Raw genomic sequence first — 22,323 nt, forward strand, 5'->3', positions numbered from 1 at the left:
TGGCTCCAAAAGGGCTGAACCATGAATGTTCACTCAATGTTATGAATGATTGTCTATATAGTTTAGCTTCTGGATTCCTGATCTTTTTTTCCAAACATTTTAGGAGTTGTTTAACAGAACTTGACATGACGATCTGGAGTCACATAATGACTGCTCGCATTGCAAAATATCAGACCTGCATCTGACTGAGGATCACATGTGGCCCTCATCAGAATTGAAAAGTTCAGATTAAGTGTGATTTGTGCTGATCACACTGTTATAAAAAGAGCAGATCTCAGACACGTATGGGCCAAAAAAAAAAAAAAAAAAATCAGACTTTGGCTGGTTTCATCTCATCTTTACATGACTCTTCTGATGGGTAAGCGTCATGACTTTTGACGACTTGTAATGTAACATGACGGAAAAGCTCCAAAATGTCCCCTCTGCAACAGTAAATGTGTCCATTTACAGCTGAGCCCCGCTTAAGTGTCCTTGTGCCCGCAGACACACTGTGAGCTGCAAATTTATATGAAAAGAAAAAGAAACAGAGTGAGGCACGATGACACACTTACTGAGCCGTAACTGCTCTGCTACTTTCCTACAAATGGCCACGGTGACAAAAAGTCCATCTGTCCAACATCCGGAAATTTTGTGGAGGGTTGCAGCATGTGTGGACGACTGAGTAACAGCAGAGCGCTCCCGCCTGCCTCCAACTCGCTGATAAGAATAGAAGCCCTCACAGGCGGGAGCCGAAAACCCACACGGAAACGCAAACGCCAAACTACTCCCACCGAGTTTTGCCAAACACACATCGGCTGAAAATGACAACACGTATCCCAGGTTACGCTCGAACGGTTATGACCTTTCTGTGGGCTGTGTCAACCTGTCCGTCAGTCCATCTGTTAAACATCTGTCCCCAGAACAAGGTCTGACCACAACTGACCAGCCTGTCAGTTGTGTCCCCTCAGGATAAATCTTTGCTCCAGCATCATGTTCAGGTAAAAATTTGGCTTCATACGGTTCAACATTTGGGATATTTAAGGGGATATATTGGCAGAAATGGAATATAATTGAATAATTATGCTTTCTTTAGTGTATAACCGCCTGAAAATAATGAAAGTTGTGTTTTTGTTACTTTAGAAAAGGGACACTTAACTTGCCTTGCTTTTGCAAAATGAGAGGGGGCCAGGGGCCGAACCCACACACGTTTCTCGGATACAGGACATTTCTCATGATTTAGGACTTTTCTTGGATTTTAGGACATTTATAGGATTTTAGTTCATTCATAGAGTTTTAGGATGCTTAAAGTATTTTAGGACAGTTCCAGGATTTTAGGACTTTTCTTGGATTTTAGGACATTTTGGGGATTTTAGGACTGTACTTGGATTGTAGAAAATTTCTGGGATTTTTGGGCATTTCAAGGATTTCATGACTTTTCTAGGATTTCAAGATGTTTCTATGATTTAAGCACATTTCTAGGATAGTAAGACGTTTCTTGGATTTTAGTATGTTTCGAGGAATTAAGACATCTCCGGGATCTTAGGACATTTCTGGAGTTTTAAGATGTTTCTCAGATTTTAGAACATTTCTTGGTTTTTAGGATGTATCTAGGATTTCAGAAATTTTAGAAGTATTTTTGGATTTTAGGACATTTCTTAGATTTAAGGACATTTCCAGGATTCTAGCATATTTATACAATTTTAGGACATTTGGGGGATTTTAGGACTGTTCTTGGATTGTAGGACATTTCTAGGTTTCATTTGGAGAGGAAGAGACCTCTGCGGATAATTCGGCTCCTGGTAAAAACTTAACTTGAACGTCTGAATCTTGGGTTATCAGAGAAAAAACTGAGCACACCTTGCAGGTGCTGAGGTAGTGGCTCGTCTCTGACATGCCACAGTGCCAGAGAAACATCGATTTGTAACGTGAAAACCTGGAGTTTCAGCCTGCTGCAATCTGCAATTTTTACTACTAGATTCCAAAAAATCTAAAAAAATGAATTTTAGAAGCAGCAACTGCATGTCAAGTAGTTGGAGTTTAGTGAGTGGATGCAACCAGATGCAAATTTGCTTTAGACGCTGTGAAGTCAAATCACGAACAGAAAAATAATTTGCAAAACAAAAAGTGCTTTTGATTTAAAAACGGTGGAAATTTACTCTCCGCCATCAAAGGCTGCCATGTTGACAGCATGTGTGTGAGCTGCTGACGCCTCCGAGGCACATGCACCTCCATGTGCCATCTGACACACACACACACACACACACACACACACACACAATAACACAAAAACACCTACACACCATTTGCCTCACACTGTACACACACACACAAACACACACCTGTAGCTGTTAGCACGCGGACGCCATGTGTCTCAGCCCGTCGGTGGAGATGTGGCGGCTGCGCTGAGCACGCTGTACACCGCGTTCTCACACCTCCTCATAATAATCACACACACACACACACACACACACACACACACACACACACACACACACACACACACACACACACACACACACACACACACCCCCTCCCCTCTGCTGCTCTTCATGCTTCTCTCTGCTTCAGCCTCCTCACTTCACAGAGCCAATCACTGCATTTCCTGGAGAAATACTGAACAAAATAACAAATAAAAGAACATGAACATTACAGTAAGGTTAAAAATATAATTTTAATAATTATAAACATTATTTAAAACACACCAGGGCATCAAATGTGACCAATTGCTTGGCCTCAGGCATTACTGCTAGCAACTTAACCCTTTAAACCTGGGCTGACATCACTTTTCTTATGCGTTTGTCTTCATTCAGATGCTTTTCACAAGTATTTAACTTTTTAAACCTGAGAAATTTGCTTTTATTTTATTTATTTATTTTTTGTTGTTTTTTTTAATATTTTCTAGGTAATTCTTGCCCAGGTTTCAAAGGGTTAAGGAAGACCAACTGTTGATAAAAACAAATGCAGCACTAAGTGGATTTGAGAGCTATTTTTAAAGACTTATTTTACTTTAGTTTGTTGAAAAAAAATGCTGCACTAGGCGTAATTGAAAGCAATTTCCAAAAGCATTTAAGTTTGTTTACTTGGTGTTTATTTATAAAAATAAAATAAAATAACCTTAGGGAACAGTTTGGATGCAGACATATTTTTCTAAAGTGTTAAAGTGTGTGTACATATTATCCAGGCAAATACAAGTATTGGATGACTCAGATTGTGATCAGGGGCAAAAAAACTGGATTGGGACATCCCTAATTAATTCTAAACCATTTCCAGGCCTGGAGAATAACTTTTCTAATTTTACAACTTTTCCAGAAATTCTAAGACCTTGAGCACATTTACAGCAGGGTCATTTTAGATCCGTGCAGACACACATGAACACCATCGCTCTGTTCAGGGCGACTGATCGGCACCTCGTTACATCAACATCAGAGTGTCTGCTAGCCGCCTCCTCGTGCTTCTTCGTCCTCGTCCACTGGCGGACAGCCTCACGTAGTACCTGAGGGTGAAGTGCCTTGCTCAGGGGGTCCTCTGACCTGCTGAGCAGGTCCTGGCTGTGTTTGCTCGTCCCTGTGACTCAGCAGCAGCCTGCTCCTCCTCTGTTGCACTCTGAGTCCGGCTGAGGGGAAACGCAGTATGGGGGTCCAGGCTGGAGCGGGTCCAGACTGGACTGAACCGACAAAATCTCCCGCACCAATCTCCTGAAACACAACAAACATAGTGATTTCTATGAATCACCACAATGTTTTTCACATTTAGGAACAATTATTTTGTCCTGCCTGCCACTGAAGTTACAGACTTTAGTGCGAGTGACATTCGGGGTGAGATACCGACAACTTTCCCAAACAGTCGAGCTACATCAGTGATACTCAACTCACTGCCCGCGGGCCAAATCTGGCCCCTAAAAGAGCGCCAGGTGGCAATAAGAATAAAATGATTTAAATCTTAGAAACATCCTAATATCCAAGAAACATGCAAAAATCCTGGAAACCTCAATAAATCCTTGAAATGTCCCAAAATTAGCGAAACTTGCAAAAATCCAAGAAATGTCCTAAAATCCTAGAAACATCCTTATATAAGGATGTTTCTGGGATTTTGGTATGTTTCAAGGATTTTAGGTCATTTCTTGGATTTTAGCAACGTCTAGATATTCTAGAAATGTCCTAAAACCCTAGAAATGTGCTAAAATACTCTAAACGTCCAACAATTCGAGAAATGTGCTGAAATCCTAGAAACATATTTATACATAAAAAAAACCCCAAAACCACATCTTGATCAGGCTAAAATCATTGAAATGACCAAATATCTTTGAAATGTCCTAAAATCCTTGTAACGTGCCAAAACCCTCAAAATGTCCAACAATCCTCGAGACCTGCTAAATCCTCGGAATGTCCTAAAATCGGAGAAAAGTTCTAAAATCCTAAAACTGTCTGAATATCTTTGAAGCATCCTAAAATCTGAGAATGTCCTAAAATTCTGTGCTAAAATCCTAGAAACGTCCCCAAATCCTAGAATTTGTGCAAAATAATCCTAGAAAAACGTGTAAAAAACCTTGAAATGTGCTTGAATCCTAGAAATGTCATGAAATTCTAGGAACATGTTCGGGGCTGCTGTGACTGGCCCCTGGCCCCTCATTTTGCCGAAGTGGCCCCGAGGCAGAGCAGGTTGAGTATCTCTGAGCTGAGCTCTTACTGTGAAACACAGCAGACTGTGTCCTTCATCAGTTGTCTTTTTTGTCTCCCTGTTTCCGGCTCGCTCACTGAAATGATGAAACTAAAATGTTCCCATGATGCCAAATCCTAATTTCCTGCTCATTTCGATGCTCTTTGCCGACCTTCAGCATGGCATGCGTCACTCACGACCGCTTCAAAACAAAAATGAAAGTCAGCGTGACACTGAAGGCTGCAACCTCCGCATCGTTTTAGCCTCTCGTTTTACATCCATCTGTGATCTGTCAGGACTTTAGCTTTAAACATCCCGGTGTGCGGCCACTTTTAGCTTCGCTGAACATCACAACAAACACGTTAGAGGATCTCACCGCTGAGCACGTTGACATTACATTAATGTGTGAGAATTTCAGTCTGCACGTGACTATGACATCATTCCAGTTTGCTGCTCAAACTTTTAGATGAGAAATCAGACGGCGATCAAGCAGCAACCTCCAGGTCTGAAGAATAAAACCAGCATGAAGGCGGCTGGTTACACTTCTGTCTTTTGCCTTGAAATGAACCCGTTAGTCACTCTGCATCATCTGATCCCTGTTTTGTGATTTCCCTTCACAGTACCTCATAGCCTCTCCGATGTTCTTGTTCTCTTTGACCGAAATCTCCATCCACGTGACGAAGCCGTTGGCCTTACTGAACCTGTCGATGCTGTCTGCTGACACGACCCGCTGAGACAGGTCACACTGCAGAGACGGACAGAGACACAGTGGTTCAGGTTCCTGCATGACTCGCTGAAGCTGGAATAAGATACTGAATTTGAAATAGTTTATTAAGTATCGGATGTGTTCAAATGATTGCATTGATTGTTTACACACAACATCAATTGCATGTCAGTCTGTCTAGGGTAAGTGACCCCTTCTCAGCTGATTTAATTGTATTTAAGTTTTAAAAAAAGTATATATTTCTATATATGATTTTATTTTTTTTCTAATTTCAAAATTTATTTATTTTTATATTTATTTCTATAAATTTTTCCATATATTATTAGGTTTTAATTTATAAGTGTTGCACTTTGAGCTACATTTTGTGTGAAAGGTGCTATACCTTTATTATTATTATTATTTTATCATCATTTGCTCTCCTTGAGGTTTGTTCAAATTTTTCCCATAAAAGTTTTTTTTTGAGGATTTTTTTTCTTTATTGAAGCAAAGATTGAAAAGGACAGTGTGTAAAGCCCTTTGAAGCAAGTGTGATTCAGAGCTACATAAATGAATGAATTGACTTGACCTATGACATGAATTTCACACAAAAGGCCTTTTCCATATTTTTAATTTGCGTCATCTTAAATCCACCATCTGATAAAAAAATTCTTTGCACAGCATACTCGCATACCGAGTCTGATGCATTCAATTGCTCTATTTGTTGCTTAAAATTCACAATGCGAGGCAAAATGTAAAGACACATTTGCTATGCATTTCTCTGCTGGAGTCACCTCTCCAGCTGTCACCACTCTGCAGAGCCTTGACATTAGCACTGCAGCGACCTGAGTTAAGAAATAATACTACATTTATAATAATTACATGTTTAAAATATGTTACAGTTTTTAAAAAAAATAATTTTCAAGCAATTTTCAAGTTTTTACTTTTTTAACTGCTATTTATTTTATTGTATTTTCTTTTTATTATTGTTATTATTTTATTTTATTCATTTATTTTTACAAATTTTCGTGTAGTGTTCTTGTACGTTTTACTACTTTCTTGTTGATTTTGGTGTCATTTTCTTTGTTTTTGCTCAAACCTAGCCAATTTTCTCATGTTTCAAAGAGTTAAACTGCACTCTACTTTAAGCAGAACCTTAAGATTTAAAGGACACTGCTGCCACAGCCTATATTTCCATTTCTTTTTCATGCTGGCTCCACAGGTTAGACCACACTCAAACAATTCTCTAAAGGCCTTTGATGGATAAGAAAAAATTAAACAGAAAGATTAAATGATGGTTTTAGAACTGGTGCTTAAACATGGTGACACAATGTGAGGCTGTATTTGTTTTCAACATACAAAAAAAAAATCCCACTTGGTGTGCAAATTTGTGATGAGTCACCTTGTTGGCCAGCAGGATGCAGGGGATGGAGTCTCCGTTAGGCAGCATGGCCTTGTTGTCGAGGTCTCGTTTCCAATGGCAACAATTCAGGAAGCTGGACGAACTGGTGACGTCAAACATCACGACGCAGCCCAGCGCGCCTCTATAATAGATCCTGGTCATGGATATGAAACGCTCCTGACCTGAGAGAGGACAGAAAGTTCAATGTGCCATCCATCCATCCATCCATCCATCCATCCATCCATCCATCTATCCATCCGTCCGTCCGTCCGTCCGTCAACTGTAAAATATTTTACCTGCGATGTCCCACAGCTGCAGTCTGACTTTTTCTTTTTCGGACCACTGCAGCAGCTTCACAGAAAAATCAACTGAAGAAATCAAACAAACACAAATTAGAGAAAGAGAAGTGAAGTAAAATAAAGGGGAAGTGAGAGAACTAAAACAGAAGTGAAGACAGAAGTTGATTACCACACAGATTCCTAAAATAAGGCAAAAACATGATATGAAAATGTACAATTTGAGTCTTTTATTGAAAGAAGAGTCAAATTCTCTTCACTTTATTGTTCTGGATGCTATCAAGCTCACAGTGAATGCTGCGTTATGTTTGGGTCCAAGTGTAGGGAAGTATTTAGACTAACACAATGTTCATTTTTTTTTTTTTTAATTTTTGATGCCAATAACACAAATCAAATATTGCCAGCCTTGTCCAAAGAGACCAGGGGCACTTCTAAGATAGAGACCTCTGTAAGAAAAAATATTGTTACTCTCTCTCTCGCTCGCTTTTTTTGGTTTGTTTTTAAAGGTGTGTTTACTTTGAAACAATTTTGGTGATTTTTGAAAATTTTTATTTTTTATTTATTTATATTTCTGGCTATTTTTTTCCTTTAAAATTTTTAATGAATCTTATAAACTTCGGCATTTTTTTGTCTTAACATTTTTTAGTGAAACCTTTTAACCTTTCTTTTTTAAATTTTTTTTTTTATTTTTGCAATTTTTAAAATTTATTTATTTATTTTTTTGCTGATTTCAAAAAAGTTGTTTTAAAATGTGTGGTTATTTTTTAAGAAAACATGCCTTCTGAAGTTGTGGGTATACCAAAATAAAAATTACCATAAATGACACCATTTATCTCAGCCAGAAACTTTAAAAATAAATGATAATTGTATCATCAAATATCTCATGGTCCTTGAACATATCGTGTGTGACAAACACATGACATTTTCCCAGAGTCATTCATGAAGGCTCAAGGAGAAATATTTGTAGCTTTGGAGAGGGTTAAAAAAAACCCAAAACAAAACAGCCACCCTCTCCTCTGATAAATAAAGAACAGTGTGGTGGGCTTATTCTTTGGGGGTAAAAGACCACATAATACCAAGACCAGGGCAATGAAACAGTGACTGTTCTTTAAAAAACCCTTAACGCACTTCAATGTAAAAGCTCTGTGCTGCTAATTTACTGTACTTCAAAATGAACAGTGTTTTTCACAAACCTGACATGGTAGCGAGTCACTTGCAGACCAATCAGAATGGACCTGCAACACACTTTTGGACTGCAACCCCCTGGTTGGGTACCGCTGCATAAGACTAAAGCTGAGGTGTTTTTATCGTTATTTTGCACAAATGTAAAACTGCATTAACTCTATGGTGGTGGGAAGTTGTTACTGTGGAAACACTGTACCCACCCTTTGGTCTTCCCCAGTAATTAAAAGGCCTTATTTCGAACAGCTTATGAAAGCCCGTTCAGCATTGCAAACTATAGTCTTACTGTTAGCTCGGTTAGCACCCTTAGCAGGGTCACCACAGCTAAGTTAGTGGTGCCAACAGTAGTTAACAATGCCTAATTAAGGGGCTTTGCAGCTCAAAATTAAGGCGCTTACTAATCTGGGAGGAGCCCTGCAGGTGGCCGTCGTGTTTTTCACAGCAAAACCATCCACCACCAACTTTACATACTAAGCATATTTTAAATATTATAGTATTCATATTTGACATTCTTGAATTTCTCACATACTAGTGTGAAACTGAAGCATAATGCACATATGTTTTATTATGCCTTTATGTTGATGCTATTCTTTTATTTTATGTTTATTTTAAATTTTTTGACAATAAAATATCCCGCTTATCATCTTAAACAATGTTTGTTTCTCTCTTTGACTCTTTTTTTCTCTTCCCTTTTTCATATTTTCTTTCCAGGCATATCTCTTTTCCACTCATTTAACCTTTTGTTATCCATTTGAATAAGTGCATAAACCACCATTAGCTGACACTAGAGGTCACGTCATCATTTTGATCATATTTTATACAAATAAAAATTATTCTTTCCATTGTGTTTTCAACTATTGTGACATTTGCATTAAAGCTTGAAATTACAGCTGTGTTTGAAAGGCGCTGAATAAACCTACATTTCTGTGAAATGTTTCACCACTTTTGACAGATAATTACTTTCTTTGAGTGACCAACATAACTCTTGACAAAATAGCAATATCTGAACCAAAACATACTTGGCACATTTCTATATTCAGGCTACAGGGTGCAAACAAGAAGTCATTATAGTGTTTGCCTTATTTGTTAAAAAGCATTCAATATTACACAACTGTAAGGCAACTTTTCAATAACAGGCATATAAACATTAAATGATTTGGGGGGATTTATTAATTTTTTTTGGGGGGGGGGGGGGATTATGGGGGAGATGGGGGTGGGGGTGGGGGGGGGGTGGGGGGAGATGGGGGGGGGTAGGGGGGGGGGGGGTATGGGGGAGATGGGAGGGGGGTGTGGTTGGGTGTGTTTTAATTATAAGTAAATGAAAAGGTTTTCTGTTGCTGATCTGGGCCTAAAAGACCCAGATCAGCAACAGATGCGCAGCCGAGCTCTCTATGAAGACGAGGAACAACTCCCCATGAACATCAGGACAGGCAGATGGACATGGGAAGAAACCTCGGGGGAGGCAATTCAAAGAGAGATCCCCTCTCCACGGACGGCTGGGTGTGCATTAGTTCTTATTTACTTGTGAGGACCAATTTTACATCAGAAATTTACTTTCCGAGTGTGAAATTGAGTCTTGACCCCCAAAAATTCACTTCCTGGGGGTCAAGAGCAATCCTTACAAGTTCAGAAGAACTGATGCACTTATTAGTTATCATATAGCTGTGAGGACCAATTTTTTACAGCGGAAAATCACTTTCCGAGTGGACGATTAATCCACACAGCTATACAAGAATTAATGCGTGATGTCTTTTTTGGTACTTTGTCTTTGTCTTGAGCCAAGAATCAGAAGAGCTTGTACCACTTTCTCTTCTTCTTCTTCTTGTCAACCTGGCTCTGTAGGTCCTCCAGCTGGGACGTGAGGGAGGCCTCGGCCTGCTCCTTTTCAAGCAGAGTCACTCTGAGGCTTTCGGTGGCCTGGAGGAGCGATGCTTTCTCCTCCTGCCACATGTTAGTGTGCCTCTGCAACTCCGACTCTGCCTTCGTCAGAGCGGCCGTCAGGGTGCTGTTGTCCTCTTGTTGATTTCTCAGCTGAGCCTCGTGGGCGGCTCCTGCTTGCTCCATCTCGTGCCGCAGGGAGTTCTTCTCCTGCTGCCAAAGGAGACGGTCGCTCCGCAGCTGATCATCAACGTCGTCCTTTGAGCAGTTGCCAGGTTCTTGTGGTCATTGTCCAATGTCTGCAGCTGGACGAGATGAGTTTCCCTCAATCTGTCCAGCTGGGAAGTCAGGGTGGACCGCTCCTCCTGCCACAAGTCGCTGTTACTTTGCAGCTCTTCTTGTGCATTCTTCAGAGTGGCGCTGAGGGCGTTGTTGTCCTGCTGCTTGTCTTTCAGCTGAGCTTCATAAGAAACTCTAGCCTTCTCAGTCTCCTGCAGCAGGGAAATCCTCTCTTTATGCCATCTCTGGTAGTCGTTCTGCAGCTGGTCCTCGAACGTTTTCTTGAGGACAGAGACAAAGTTCTTGTTGCTGTCCTCTTGCAGCTTTAGCTGGGCCTCGTGGCTCTCCTGCAGCTCGTCAATCCTGGAAGTGAGGGTGGACAGCTCCTCCTGCCACATGTTGCACTGTTTTTGCAACTCGTCTTCTGCATTCTGTAGATCAGCAGCGAGGTTATCGTTTTTCTGTTGCAGGGCGGTCCTCTCCTTGTCCCATCCTTGTTGCTCCTCCTGTAGTTTGAGATCGAACTTTATCTTCTGAGCTGCAAGATAGTTGTTTCTGTTGGTTTCTTGCAGCTTTAGCTGGGCCTCGTGGCTCTCCTGCAGCTTGTCAATCCTGGAAGTGAGGGTGGACCACTCCTCCTGCCACGTGTTGCGGTGTTTTTTCAACCGGTCTTTTGCATTCTTTAGAGCAGCAGTGTGAGGTTGTCATTTTCCTGCTGCAGGGCGGTCCTCTCCTTTTTCCATTCTTGATGTTCTTTCTGCAGCTTGAGATCGAACTTTAACTTTTGAGCTGCGAGACAGTTTCTGTTGGTTTCTTGCAGGTTTGGCTCGGCCAAATGTGCCTGCAGTCTGTGCAGCTGGGCAGTGAGGGTGGACTTCTCCTCCTGCCACTGGAGCTCTTTGGTCTTGTGCTCCTCCTGAGCCCTCTTCAGAGCAATCGCAAGTTGGTTCTTGTATTTTTTTTGTCCTTTCCCAACTGTGCTTGAGAGGCCTCTTTTTCATCCTCCATCTGCTTCAAGCGATCTTGAAGGCGCTTGAGGAGGGAGGACTGCTGCTCATGATTTTTCTGAGCTTGCAGTTGCTCTGCCTTCAGGACGCTCTCCAGCTCAAGCTCCAGGTTGGTGCTGACTGCACAAAACTGCAGTATGTGGTCCATATCCAACTTCGCTGCCTCCAACTGTCTCAGAAGAGCGCATTTTTGTTGTTCCGCTTGCGCCGATCTGTGCTGGAGAAGTCTGATGATGCGGGCCTGGTGCTCAAGGTGTTTTTGAGCTTTAACAATCTCACATCTCAGTTGGTTCTCCAACTTATTGTTGGTACGGGCCTCTGCGGGTGACCTCGCGTTGGTGCGGAGCTGCGACCTCGTTGTGTCCAATTCCCTAACTAGGGCTTCCTTCTCTTTCTTCATCAGCTCCAGTTGGCTGTGTAGGTTGCTGATGGTGGTGAGTGTCTCCTGTTGGTGACTTTGAGCCGGAGACAAATGCTGCTGCTGTGCTCTCAGACCACAAATCTCCTTCAGTAGCTTTTGTTTCTCTTGGCTCCAGTCGACACTCTCCCTCTTTTCTTGGAGCAGATCCAGAATATTTGCCAGGATGTCCTCCTGGACGTCCAGGAGGACTCTCCCCTCGGTTGAGCTCTGGGTGAGTGTGGCCTCGTTGTCACTGAGTTCACACCGTGCCTGCTCCTCCAATGTGCTAAGGTAAAAATTCATTGGACTTTCCATCTCGTCTTCTGTGAAGTGAATGTGTTGACTTCTGTGACGTCTGTGTTGTCTTGTCAAGTGTCTTCTCTGAAGGTGATCTCACTGTCGATCTCTCCTCTGAACTGTACTCGAACTAAAAATGTGAGCTGAATCACCCATATACATAGACTCCCAACATTCTAAACAAATGATGTCATAAGGCTTTAATTCCATTCCATTCTATTATATAAAGAGTGATGTCACAGTTTGAGCCGTGATGTCATGGATTGAGCAGTGATGTCATTGTTTGAGCTGTGATGTCATGGATTGAGCAGTGATGTCATTGTTTGAGCTGTGATGTCACAGTTTGAGCAGTGAATTTTTTTAAATCAAATAAAAAACATGTTGCCCTAGCAACATGTTTTCGTTTATGTCAATAAAATTGTTTGATATTACATTTTAAATATGCAGATGACAAATATGCAGGTTCTATATTATACTGATGTAGTTCATTTTTTCAATGCTATACAATACAATACACTACATTAGAGTTGTGTACAATTTAATGTAACACATTCCTTATTTTGGGAATATTCTGGAGCAAATCACTTTGACCATGCGTTTACAACTGAAGTCGTCCATTCTTTGTTTGCTGTACAATAAAACACGGCAAACTTGCAGGTCCACCAAAATAAAAATCACAAAAAATGACACTACTGATTCAGGAAGGCTCATATGGAAATATTTGTAGCTTTAGGGAGGATAAAATAACAGAAAACAAAAATCAGCCACCCCCCATCTCTGATAAATAAAGAACAGCCCGGTAGGCCTTTTCTCATTTTTGAGGGGAAAAAAGGCCACATTATTCCAAGAACATGGCAATGAGATAGTTACTGTTCTCAGAAAAAAAACAAAAAAACTTTCCGAACTTCAAAACATTTTTTTTTCATCAAAATCCAACATTTGAAAGACACTGGCTTTGTGTAATATCCGCATGCAGCAGCTTTTGTTTGGGAATGATGGTGATGGTGAATGATGGATACATCAACTGAATATGAACCCCGACCCGCCAAATGCCGATGTGTGTTTTTTTTTGGCTCATGATTGCAAGTGATATTGTTTAGCTTAAACCAATGATGTCTCTGTATTGTCTTCTTTCAGCAGCTGTGGTGTGTTGGTTGGTTATTTACATTTGGTGTGTTAACTGATTTTTTTAATTGGTTGTTTTTTGCTGATTTGAGTAAGATAATTAAGGACAAGAGTTGATTTTTTTGTTTTATTTTATTTACTCAGGAATTTTAATTGGTTGATTAATTGGTGAATTAAATATTATCTTTTGATTACTATTGTTACAGTAGTTGTATTTTTATATTATCATTAATATTACTATTATCATGTATTTGCTTACTTATTTGATTGATTACTATTATTATTATTAATAACTTTTATGACTGCTTGTTTTTGTTGTAATGTAACGTTATGTTGTTTCGGACCCCAGGAAAAGCAGCTTGTCACTTAGGCGTCAGCTAATGGGGATCTTATAATAAACAAACAACCACCTCGACCTCCACTCCCTCACCTCCTCCTTCCTTTCTGATAATAAACGACACTACTTCCTGCACTGGCACTGAGTGTTAGTGTTCAACATAAACTGGCATCATCCAATATGGACGTGTTTCCTTGTGGGCTGAATTGTCACTTCTCTGTCACTTCCGGTTGTTACGCAACAATTCTTCTTGTTTGTCTTCCTCCTTTTCTACTTCCATTTCTCCTCCATCACACCTGTTCATCATCCTCCACCTTCCTCCACGTCACCCCACTTCTCTTCTGTCCCATCCCGCCTCCTCATCCCCCGCTACATCTCTCTCTCTGTATGCATACAGTTTTGTTCAGACACACGCAGAGAGACATGTGGTGTTGGCCACGTTTGACTTTACTGGTCTGCCAACTGGGGCCACTGGAACTGGCTTCTTCTGTCCTTCACTGGTGCTGAGTCATCCTCGTGACGCTCCTTGTGTGCGTTTTTCCTGTTGGTCTGTTTTGTGTCTTGGTGCTTTTCCCAGATTTGGTTTCATCAGCAGTCATGAGTTTAAAAATAACTCTTGTCTTGTTATTGATAATGTGAAAAATGTACCGCAGTCTTTGTCTGAAAATGGGTCCTTTGGTGGGTCTGACAGACAGACTGGACCAAAACGTAAAAAGTTCCCATCAAACTGCAAACTGTAAATACAAGATTCATGATTCAGAGTTTCATGATACAGAATCAAACTGCTGTTTACGCCTCACTTCTACATGTGATGCAGACCATATACATTAGAGCTGTGCAAAAAATCAACTTAAATTTAAATGTTGGCTCCCATCAATTACAAAAACAATGTAATCGATAAAACAATTATTACGTTTTAAATTTAACCTTTTTTTAAAGTTTTTTTAATTGATAGGACAGCACAAGTGTGAAAAGGGCAGAGAGAGAGAGAGAGGGGGACGACATACAGCAAAGGGCCGAGGCTGGAGTTAAACTTTCCATTTATGTTTAATTATGGCCTGATTGATCCTAGTAAAGAGGTAAATTTATAATCTTTTTCATTTTATCTCTTTTAATTTTCTATTTAGACTTTAAATTTAAATTCTGATCAAAAATATCCTTCATACTGTAGATGTTTTAACGCTCAAAAATAAAAAGTGAAAGGGACAATACATGTAGGCTGCGTTATATTTAATAGGCATTACATTAAAATGCAACTGATGCAAGGTATCCTGGACTTCTAGCTGCAGCTAATTTTGCAGACATGGTCCCTTGATTTATAAACTCAGTGAAATGAAGACTACAGTGAATTTACAGTCTAATATGTCTGCGCTGTGTTTCTGTTGTTTCTCTCTGCAGTTTGTCTGACACCTGCTGGCCATGTTTAAAAACTGCAGCATCCTCCACATGCAACAAGTTGATTTTTCACTTGGATCAGTCGACAGGAAAAATTCTGCATTAAAAACATAAATCAATTCAGTTTCTCTTTACCACATCTGAGATTAAAAGAAAAAAAAAGATGTTGCTGCAGTTGACTTTTTTTAATTACAGGTTAGATGCACAAAATGACTTATATGTGCATCTGATTTTGTCCAGTTCCTCAAGTTTTTGTGGCTACAATCCTAATTTTATGTCCCATAAATTCCCATGACTGCAACGAAAAATTCAATGTAATTTATATTTTGCTATTGTTCTAATTAAATGATATTGTACATTATGATGACTCAATTCAGAATTATGCTTTTATATGATTCTTTTAATTCTTTTTGAAGCTTAAAACAGGTTACACAACTATTTCCATGATAATCAACAATAAGAAAAAGTGCAAATATATTAATAATAACAGCCATACAAGCACTTTGTAACTTAACATTGCAAAAAAAAACAAAACAACTAAATTAAACAAAGAATTACAGGGAATGGTGGAAAGTAAACAGGAAAGAACTATTTTTTAATCCATATCTCAAACTCTTTACATAATAAAAGTTATTTATCTGGTCATGATATATTCTCATTAGGTATTTCAATTTTTTATCAATTTCTTTTTAAACACATTTTGACCCCCAGAAGGAGGGAACCTGAAGTCGGAAACTCTGGTTGTCACAACAATATTCAAATCAAAATAAATCTGAAAATTGAACCCAGTAGATGCAGCAGTTTTGATTCATCAAAACAACTTTTTACAGTTTCATTTTGACTCCAATACGAGCGTGAGTGACTCCCCGAGCAGCTGACTGGACGTTTAAAACTCTGAGGCTGCAAAGATTCAAAAGAGGTACTGTGTGTTGTGCAGATTACAGAAGTTTGAACATATAAAATTGCACAAATTAAACTTTATGTGGTAAAGTGTTTTTCAGCCTTCCAGGGTTAATGTCATCTAACTGTACTTTGACACATGACCTGGATTTCAAAGTATACTGCTACTTTTGAATAATTTAAGTTTAAAAGGAATAAATAAATAAAACTTTCTTCTACATATTCCCTAGCGATGTTAACCTAAATACAACAATAATAATAAATGAACCTACCAGAACATCTTGATTGCAGTGAGAGGATAAAATACAAAACTTCTGTACAAAAAAAGAGAAGAAAAGAGTAAATTACAAGACATAAACAACAGAAAAACACAGGTGGTCATTCAGGAATTAGGGCGCATAGATATTTAAATAGATGTAGTACTTTTTCCATTTTTCAATATTTCAATGATTTTTTAAAATATTCTTATCTCATTTGACAATCAAATTATTTTTCCAAATGTGTTTTGGTCTTCATTTGAAGACCAAACGTGATTTCCTGTTAACCCTTTGAAACATGGAGTGACGTCACATTTTTTTGTGAATCACTTAAGTGTCTTCATAAATATGTAAGTAACCCTTTGAACTCTGAGCTAACTGGTGCAATTTCTTTTGCAAAAACATGGGAAAACAAGCAAACTGCTAGAAATTTACAGAGCTGGAAAACTATTTTTTTTTAGAAGTTATGGAAAATGTCCAAAAAAGCTGTATTTAAACTCATCAGAATTGTATTTTTAATTTTTTTTTTTTTTTTTTTACAGAATTATTATTATTATTTTGTAAGCACTTATTTCTGGTCATTCCTTTGCTAGGATTTTGTTATTTTCCTAAATTTTTCCCCTCTAATTTTCCAGTAATGTTCTTGTACTTTTATTTATTTATTTATTTATTTGCATTTTTTGGTCATTTCTTACATTTCTTATTGCCCTCCTCCCATGTTTATGAAAGAAATCAAGCTGAGCTCTGGTGTCAAATGGTTAAGTGCTGAGATCTCCTACTGGGCATGCACTAACGTAGGTCCATGTGTCTGCAGCTGGGTGGTCTTGCAAATGATGAGTAATGATGTTGAACGCACATCTTTTAACCTTGTTAAGTAGGCAAGGACAGCTACTCTTACTAGGCCTTTAAAAAAAAACCCAAAACAATTATTTTCCATTTTCACAAAAAGTAACATTCCCTGACATAGGACTTTATATGAAATTATAATAATAATGATAAGAAAAATAGATAATAATTAAGTAATGATAATTTAAGGTGAAAAAGGAAATAATAATAACAATTAAAAAATAAAATATAAAAAGACACATTTTCTGCAAAGCAGGTCAATTATATTGAGACATTTTCTTTTCACATAATGCGTTTTTAAAATTAAGCTTTACAAAATATTATATAATATATATATATATATTATATATGTATACTTTCATTGTTTGTTTTTTTTTTTTTTTTTTTTACCAACATCAGTCCTAATCATAAATATCAAATATTAATTTGTGATTAATTAATTTTCAGAATTTTAATTTTTTAAATGTCTTTTTTTTTCATAATGCCACTTTCTTTTTGGATGGGAAAAAACAGGCTGGGCTTGGCTATAATCTGTAAAATATGACCACTGACAATGAAATTGAAGCAGAAAAGGCCTTTCAGCGACAAAGTAGGAGCTGCAATCACTTTTTGTTTTGGCAGGTTGAAAAAGTGCATTTTATGTGTTGTATTAGTAATTGCTAAAAACAAACAAACAAACAAACAAACAAACAAATAAACGAACAAAAAACACACATCACATGTCACCTCCCGGGCTCCGTAGAGCTACAATTACTTTTTGGCAGGTTGAAAAAGTGCATTTTATGTGTTGCATAAACATAAAATGCACATATAATACATCCATGGTTGCATTGTTGTATTAGTAATTCGCGCGCGCGTTAAACAAACATACAAAACACGTTCACGTCGTCCTCGTGCGCAGTGGATTTGTAATAACTACTAGCGAAACATGAAGTTAGCAGGCGGACTGAGAGCCAATGTGCTAACGTTAGCTCTTAGCCGCGGTTAGCTAACCGCTAGCTAGTTAGTTAACTCGTCGTTAACTAGCTGCTGCCGTTATTAACTCACCTGTCCAGGTGGAACAGGGCGACCTCCTCGTCGCTCCTCGGCCCCTCATAATCGCGCAGCCGTCGCCTTTCCGGTGTTAAACGCGGTCCTTTCTCTCTTTTTATTCAGTCTCTCCGTTAGCTCACTTCTCCTCCATCGTCTTCATCTTTATGCGTCGTTTCGGGTAACACAAGTTGACATTATTGCACGTCTGCGTGCGCGCGCCGCCGTTAACGAGAACGCGGACGGCCCCTCCTCTTTTTCTTTGGTTTACCGCGGACTGAAAACTATTTAAAGGTGCATACCGCCTACCTACTTGTGTGTGAAATAAAAATTAAGATTTTAGTGAGAATTTAGTGGCATCTAGTGCTGAAAACTGCAGATTGCAGCCCTCTGGTGATTTTTCCCTTTATTAATTATTTATTATCTAACATCACTTCATAGTCATAAGCCTGTTTTGTGGTTTTGTGTCTTCTTGTAGTATTTTTTATGTGGCTATTTCATTTCTCTTCATTATGATTTTTTTTTGTCATTTGGGGTTTTGTTATGCCGATTTTTTGTGGTTAATCTTCTAAAAATTCTGAGTCTTTTCCTGGACATACATACACAGAAAAAAGTATTTAAAGATACTAGAAATATTTTAAAGAATATAAACACTAAAATAGACAATACAATAGAAAAAAACACATAAAAGTAGCAGTATAGGAAGAAATAAAAATTATATATAAACTGGACCAGTTACTTAAAAAAAACTGCATAGACAGACACACTTGTTTTTTAAAGGAACCCCTTCAACTGAATATTATAAGCGACACGTGATCGTCGAAATTAGTTCTTTCAACCAAAATTATGATGAAATAATATTGCTCCTGCTCCATTTACTTCATGCAATGAGTGGAAAACTAAAATAACTTTTTATTTCCAGCAGATTCACTATCAAACATCGAAATGAAACATGTGACTGTGAGTCTCCTCCTCCTGCTCCTCCTCCACCCTCTGACCTCAGTTAACCTGGAGGAGCAGGTGGATAAAGTGCCTTTGGAGGTCATCGTCGACAGCTCTCCCTGCAGCGCCACCTGTGGGCTCGGCGTTAAAACTCAAACCCTGTGTTTACTGAAAGATGGCGAGACAGTCATGGAAGAAGCCAAGAAAAGTAAAGATGGAACAGAGGTACTACAGAGATGTCCGAAAAATCCCAGACTAAATGTTTGAGAAATAAGGGGAAAAAGCTTGGACTTTAATAACATTCAAAATGTAACATACAAAAATAACAATAAAAATTTCGGTCATTTGCTTGTGTCTTGATGGAAGGTGTCGGAGGAGTGTCGTGTCCGTAAGGTGAAGTGTTTGGAGTCGTGGCAGTGTGGACTCAGGACCAGGACAGTGACCTCGGGACAGAGACTGGAGATCAACTGTCTGGGAGACGTCATGGAGGCGATGGGGAGGTTCTCCTGGAGGTAAGAACTGAGGATTCAGGAGGCATTCGTGTATTTTGGGGTGCAAACTGTACTCTGCAGAACTAGAGACCGACTGCAGAACAACACGAGCTGGAGTGATGAGACATTTTTTGGTTTTTTTACATTTTAAACGTAAATGTATGTAAAAGAAGAGAGGTCCCGCACACTGTCCTGTACTTGCAAAAAAACCCAGTTTTATTAAATACTCAGTACAACGTTTCATCATCTTCATTCAGGTTTACCTGACTGAAATGTTGTCCTAAGTATTTAATAAAACTGTTTTTTTTTTTTTTGCAAGTACAGGACAGTGTGTTTTTTTTCTCCTACACACCTGTCCACATAAGTTTTCAAGGTGTGCATTGCCCTTTCTATTGAAATGTAAATGTACAAAAGAATATGCATTATTTAACAGTGTTTAAACAAAATTTTTGTCCACTTCAAAAAGCCACTCAATAGAGTAACAAAACATCAGTTGAAAATATTTTAGCATTTTAAATCTGTAAGTACAATTGTTAAAATGTTGCATTCTGCCATTTAACGATCCATAGCTTGCTTTTGTCAAAGTAGAGTGTCACATGTTCGTGTCAGGAAGCCGTCGCTGCAGCAGCTCTTTGACACTCTTTGTCCAGTGTGACGTTTTCTTTCACGGCTCAGGGTGTCGTGGCGTTACGCCCGAGGAGTGATCAGCTCTGACGACTCTCTGTTCGCTCACTGGGTTGCTCCTCTGCTGGACCGAGTCGTTCTGGACCCCGTCAGGGAGGAGGACGCAGGTAAAACACACCCACTCGTGCTCACACAGACTCCAAATTGTAGTTTAAGCTCAAAACTCTATTCCCAGGCTAGTTCATGAGTTGGGTTAGACCAGTAGTTACTGTGTGAAATTTCAAGATAAATTCAGCATCTGAATGTGCAGAAAAGATAAGGTTGGAGGTACTGATGTGTCAGTCTGACTCTACAGGTGCTGATTCGTAACTAAATAACATCCAAATAAAATAGATGTTTCAAAAGAGATTTTTTTCAAATTAATAACTGACCTTAAAATGTGTTTTAAAAAGTCATCTGATGCTGCTGTTAGCTTTACAACTTCACCTTTGGTACAAATGAACTGAAAGTGCCTCATACAGTAAAACCAAACCCCCCCTCCCAAAGCGAGCACGCACACACGCACACACACACACACGCACACACACACACACACACACACACACACAAGCATGTGGATGAAAAAACACAAAAAATTATACTCATTAAAACCAGAAAATGAGGAAACACCAGAGGCAGGATAAGACTGATAAACAGAAATTTTAAAAAAAAGTAAGCAGATAAGTAGATTAATAAATTACATGGTAATAGCAAAAATAAATAAATAAATAAATAAGTAGACGAGTGAATAAGTAAAATATGCAAGCTGTAAATATGGAGTAAATTCAAGGATAAAAACAGAAAGTAAAATTATGAATAAATATGTTGAAAATAATGAAATGATAAAGAAAGTAGAAAAACTGTAAAACAGACTGAAATATATAAATAGTCAATAAATAAATACATTTAAATTAATTTAAGTATTTTTAATTACTTGTTTTTAGAAAAGGCCGCCTCAGAACAACACTGACTGCCATAGGTGCACATTTATGTATACACACACACACACACACACACACACACACACACACACACACACGCACACACACACACACACACACACACACACACGCTTCCTGCTTGATGACGGTTAACAAATAATTACAGAAATAAATCGATGAACTAATCGTGTTGTTTTCAGGTACTTACCGCTGTGTCGTGCAGGATGCCAGCTTCCGCAGGGTGAAGAGGGTTTACTGGGGGATCCGGGTTTTGCCTGAGGGGATTATCAATCTGGATTACAAGAGCTCTCTGGCCCAGTGGGACTCTACTGGAATCCAGCAGAACCAGACCATGTCAGACCGGCAAGACCACATAGCAGCTCTTCTTTACACAGTACGGTTTGCTTTAGGACGGGGTGAATTTGGGGATGCACTGATGATTCAGTGATTTTGTTTTCTTCTTATTACTCGCCATAAAATATAAACAGTGACATATTGTTGTGTTAATGTCCAAAACGAAAACCCATCTTAACAACAAGATTAAAAATCACCGAATAAATAATTTCCTGTCTGAACACACAGGTGCTAAAAAGTTTGGGCATGGCGGGCATTGCGGCTGCACTGGTGCTGCTGGTCCTCTACTGGGCAGTGAAGAGGAGGGAGCTCAGGCATTTTGACACAATTTAACTTCAAGATGAAATGAAGATGATACATCAACCCACATGCTTATTGTTCTACATACGCAACTAAAGCAAAAGACAAAAAAAAAAAGAATCCTTGTTTTTCTTTGCCTTTGAGAGTCTTTGTTGAAGTGGTAAATCGTCTTTCTTGTGTGTGCAAATTTTCAGGTAATTTTATTATTATTATATTATTATTCTTATTAATTCATGTATTTATTTCACAAATTTCTTGGTAATTTTTGGGATGTTTCTGAAAGTTTCTAATTGTCTTAACTTTTTTTAAATTTTTAATTTTTTTTTTTTAAGAAATCCAGCAAATTCATTGTGGTGTCAAAAGGGTTAACACTCACTAAATTATTATAGGCTGACACTGAAACATACAATAGTTGACATTATTCTGTTCCTGTGGAGCTTGAACATGCAAAGGTGCAGGTGGCCCTGTGTACAGATTAATGTCAACTATTGTATGTTTCAGTGTCATATTGTTTGTGCTTTATGTGTTTTCTTGTATTTACACCGTTTTTTTTTAAATACAACACTAATTTCAAATAATAAAACTCAGGACCTGGCAGGAGTTTAGATTTGCTTGGGTTGGTTATGTAACTCTGCAGCAGGAGATGGCAGTGTTGGTTCATAAAAAG

At 38.8% G+C, this 22,323-nt stretch overlaps 2 protein-coding genes across 3 annotated transcripts; one reads left to right on the forward strand and one right to left on the reverse strand.

Moving 5' to 3' along the window:
• Positions 1 to 3,050: 3,050 nt before the first annotated feature.
• Positions 3,051 to 18,141, reverse strand: LOC121947538 (ras-related protein Rab-7L1-like). Of its 2 annotated transcripts, none has more exons than XM_042492622.1 (6): positions 17,984 to 18,141; positions 16,106 to 16,144; positions 7,034 to 7,105; positions 6,738 to 6,919; positions 5,259 to 5,380; positions 3,051 to 3,674 (listed from the first exon to the last, which is right to left on the reverse strand). In XM_042492622.1, exons 1-6 carry the CDS (start codon positions 18,030 to 18,032, stop codon positions 3,551 to 3,553), a joined length of 588 nt encoding a protein of 195 aa, XP_042348556.1. In that variant the 5' UTR covers positions 18,033 to 18,141; the 3' UTR covers positions 3,051 to 3,550. The 2 variants fall into 2 exon arrangements, with proteins under 2 accessions (XP_042348556.1, XP_042348555.1); XM_042492621.1 differs by having other exon boundaries at positions 16,106 to 16,147.
• A 769-nt stretch (positions 18,142 to 18,910) lies between these two features.
• Positions 18,911 to 21,689, forward strand: LOC121946518 (transmembrane protein 81-like). The gene is made up of 5 exons (XM_042491117.1): positions 18,911 to 19,132; positions 19,274 to 19,419; positions 20,074 to 20,189; positions 21,203 to 21,396; positions 21,585 to 21,689. Exons 1-5 carry the CDS (start codon positions 18,911 to 18,913, stop codon positions 21,687 to 21,689), a joined length of 783 nt encoding a protein of 260 aa, XP_042347051.1.
• Positions 21,690 to 22,323: the final 634 nt, after the last annotated feature.

This window comes from Plectropomus leopardus, chromosome 8 (genome assembly GCF_008729295.1).
Source record: "Plectropomus leopardus isolate mb chromosome 8, YSFRI_Pleo_2.0, whole genome shotgun sequence".
Lineage (NCBI taxonomy): Eukaryota > Metazoa > Chordata > Actinopteri > Perciformes > Serranidae > Plectropomus > Plectropomus leopardus.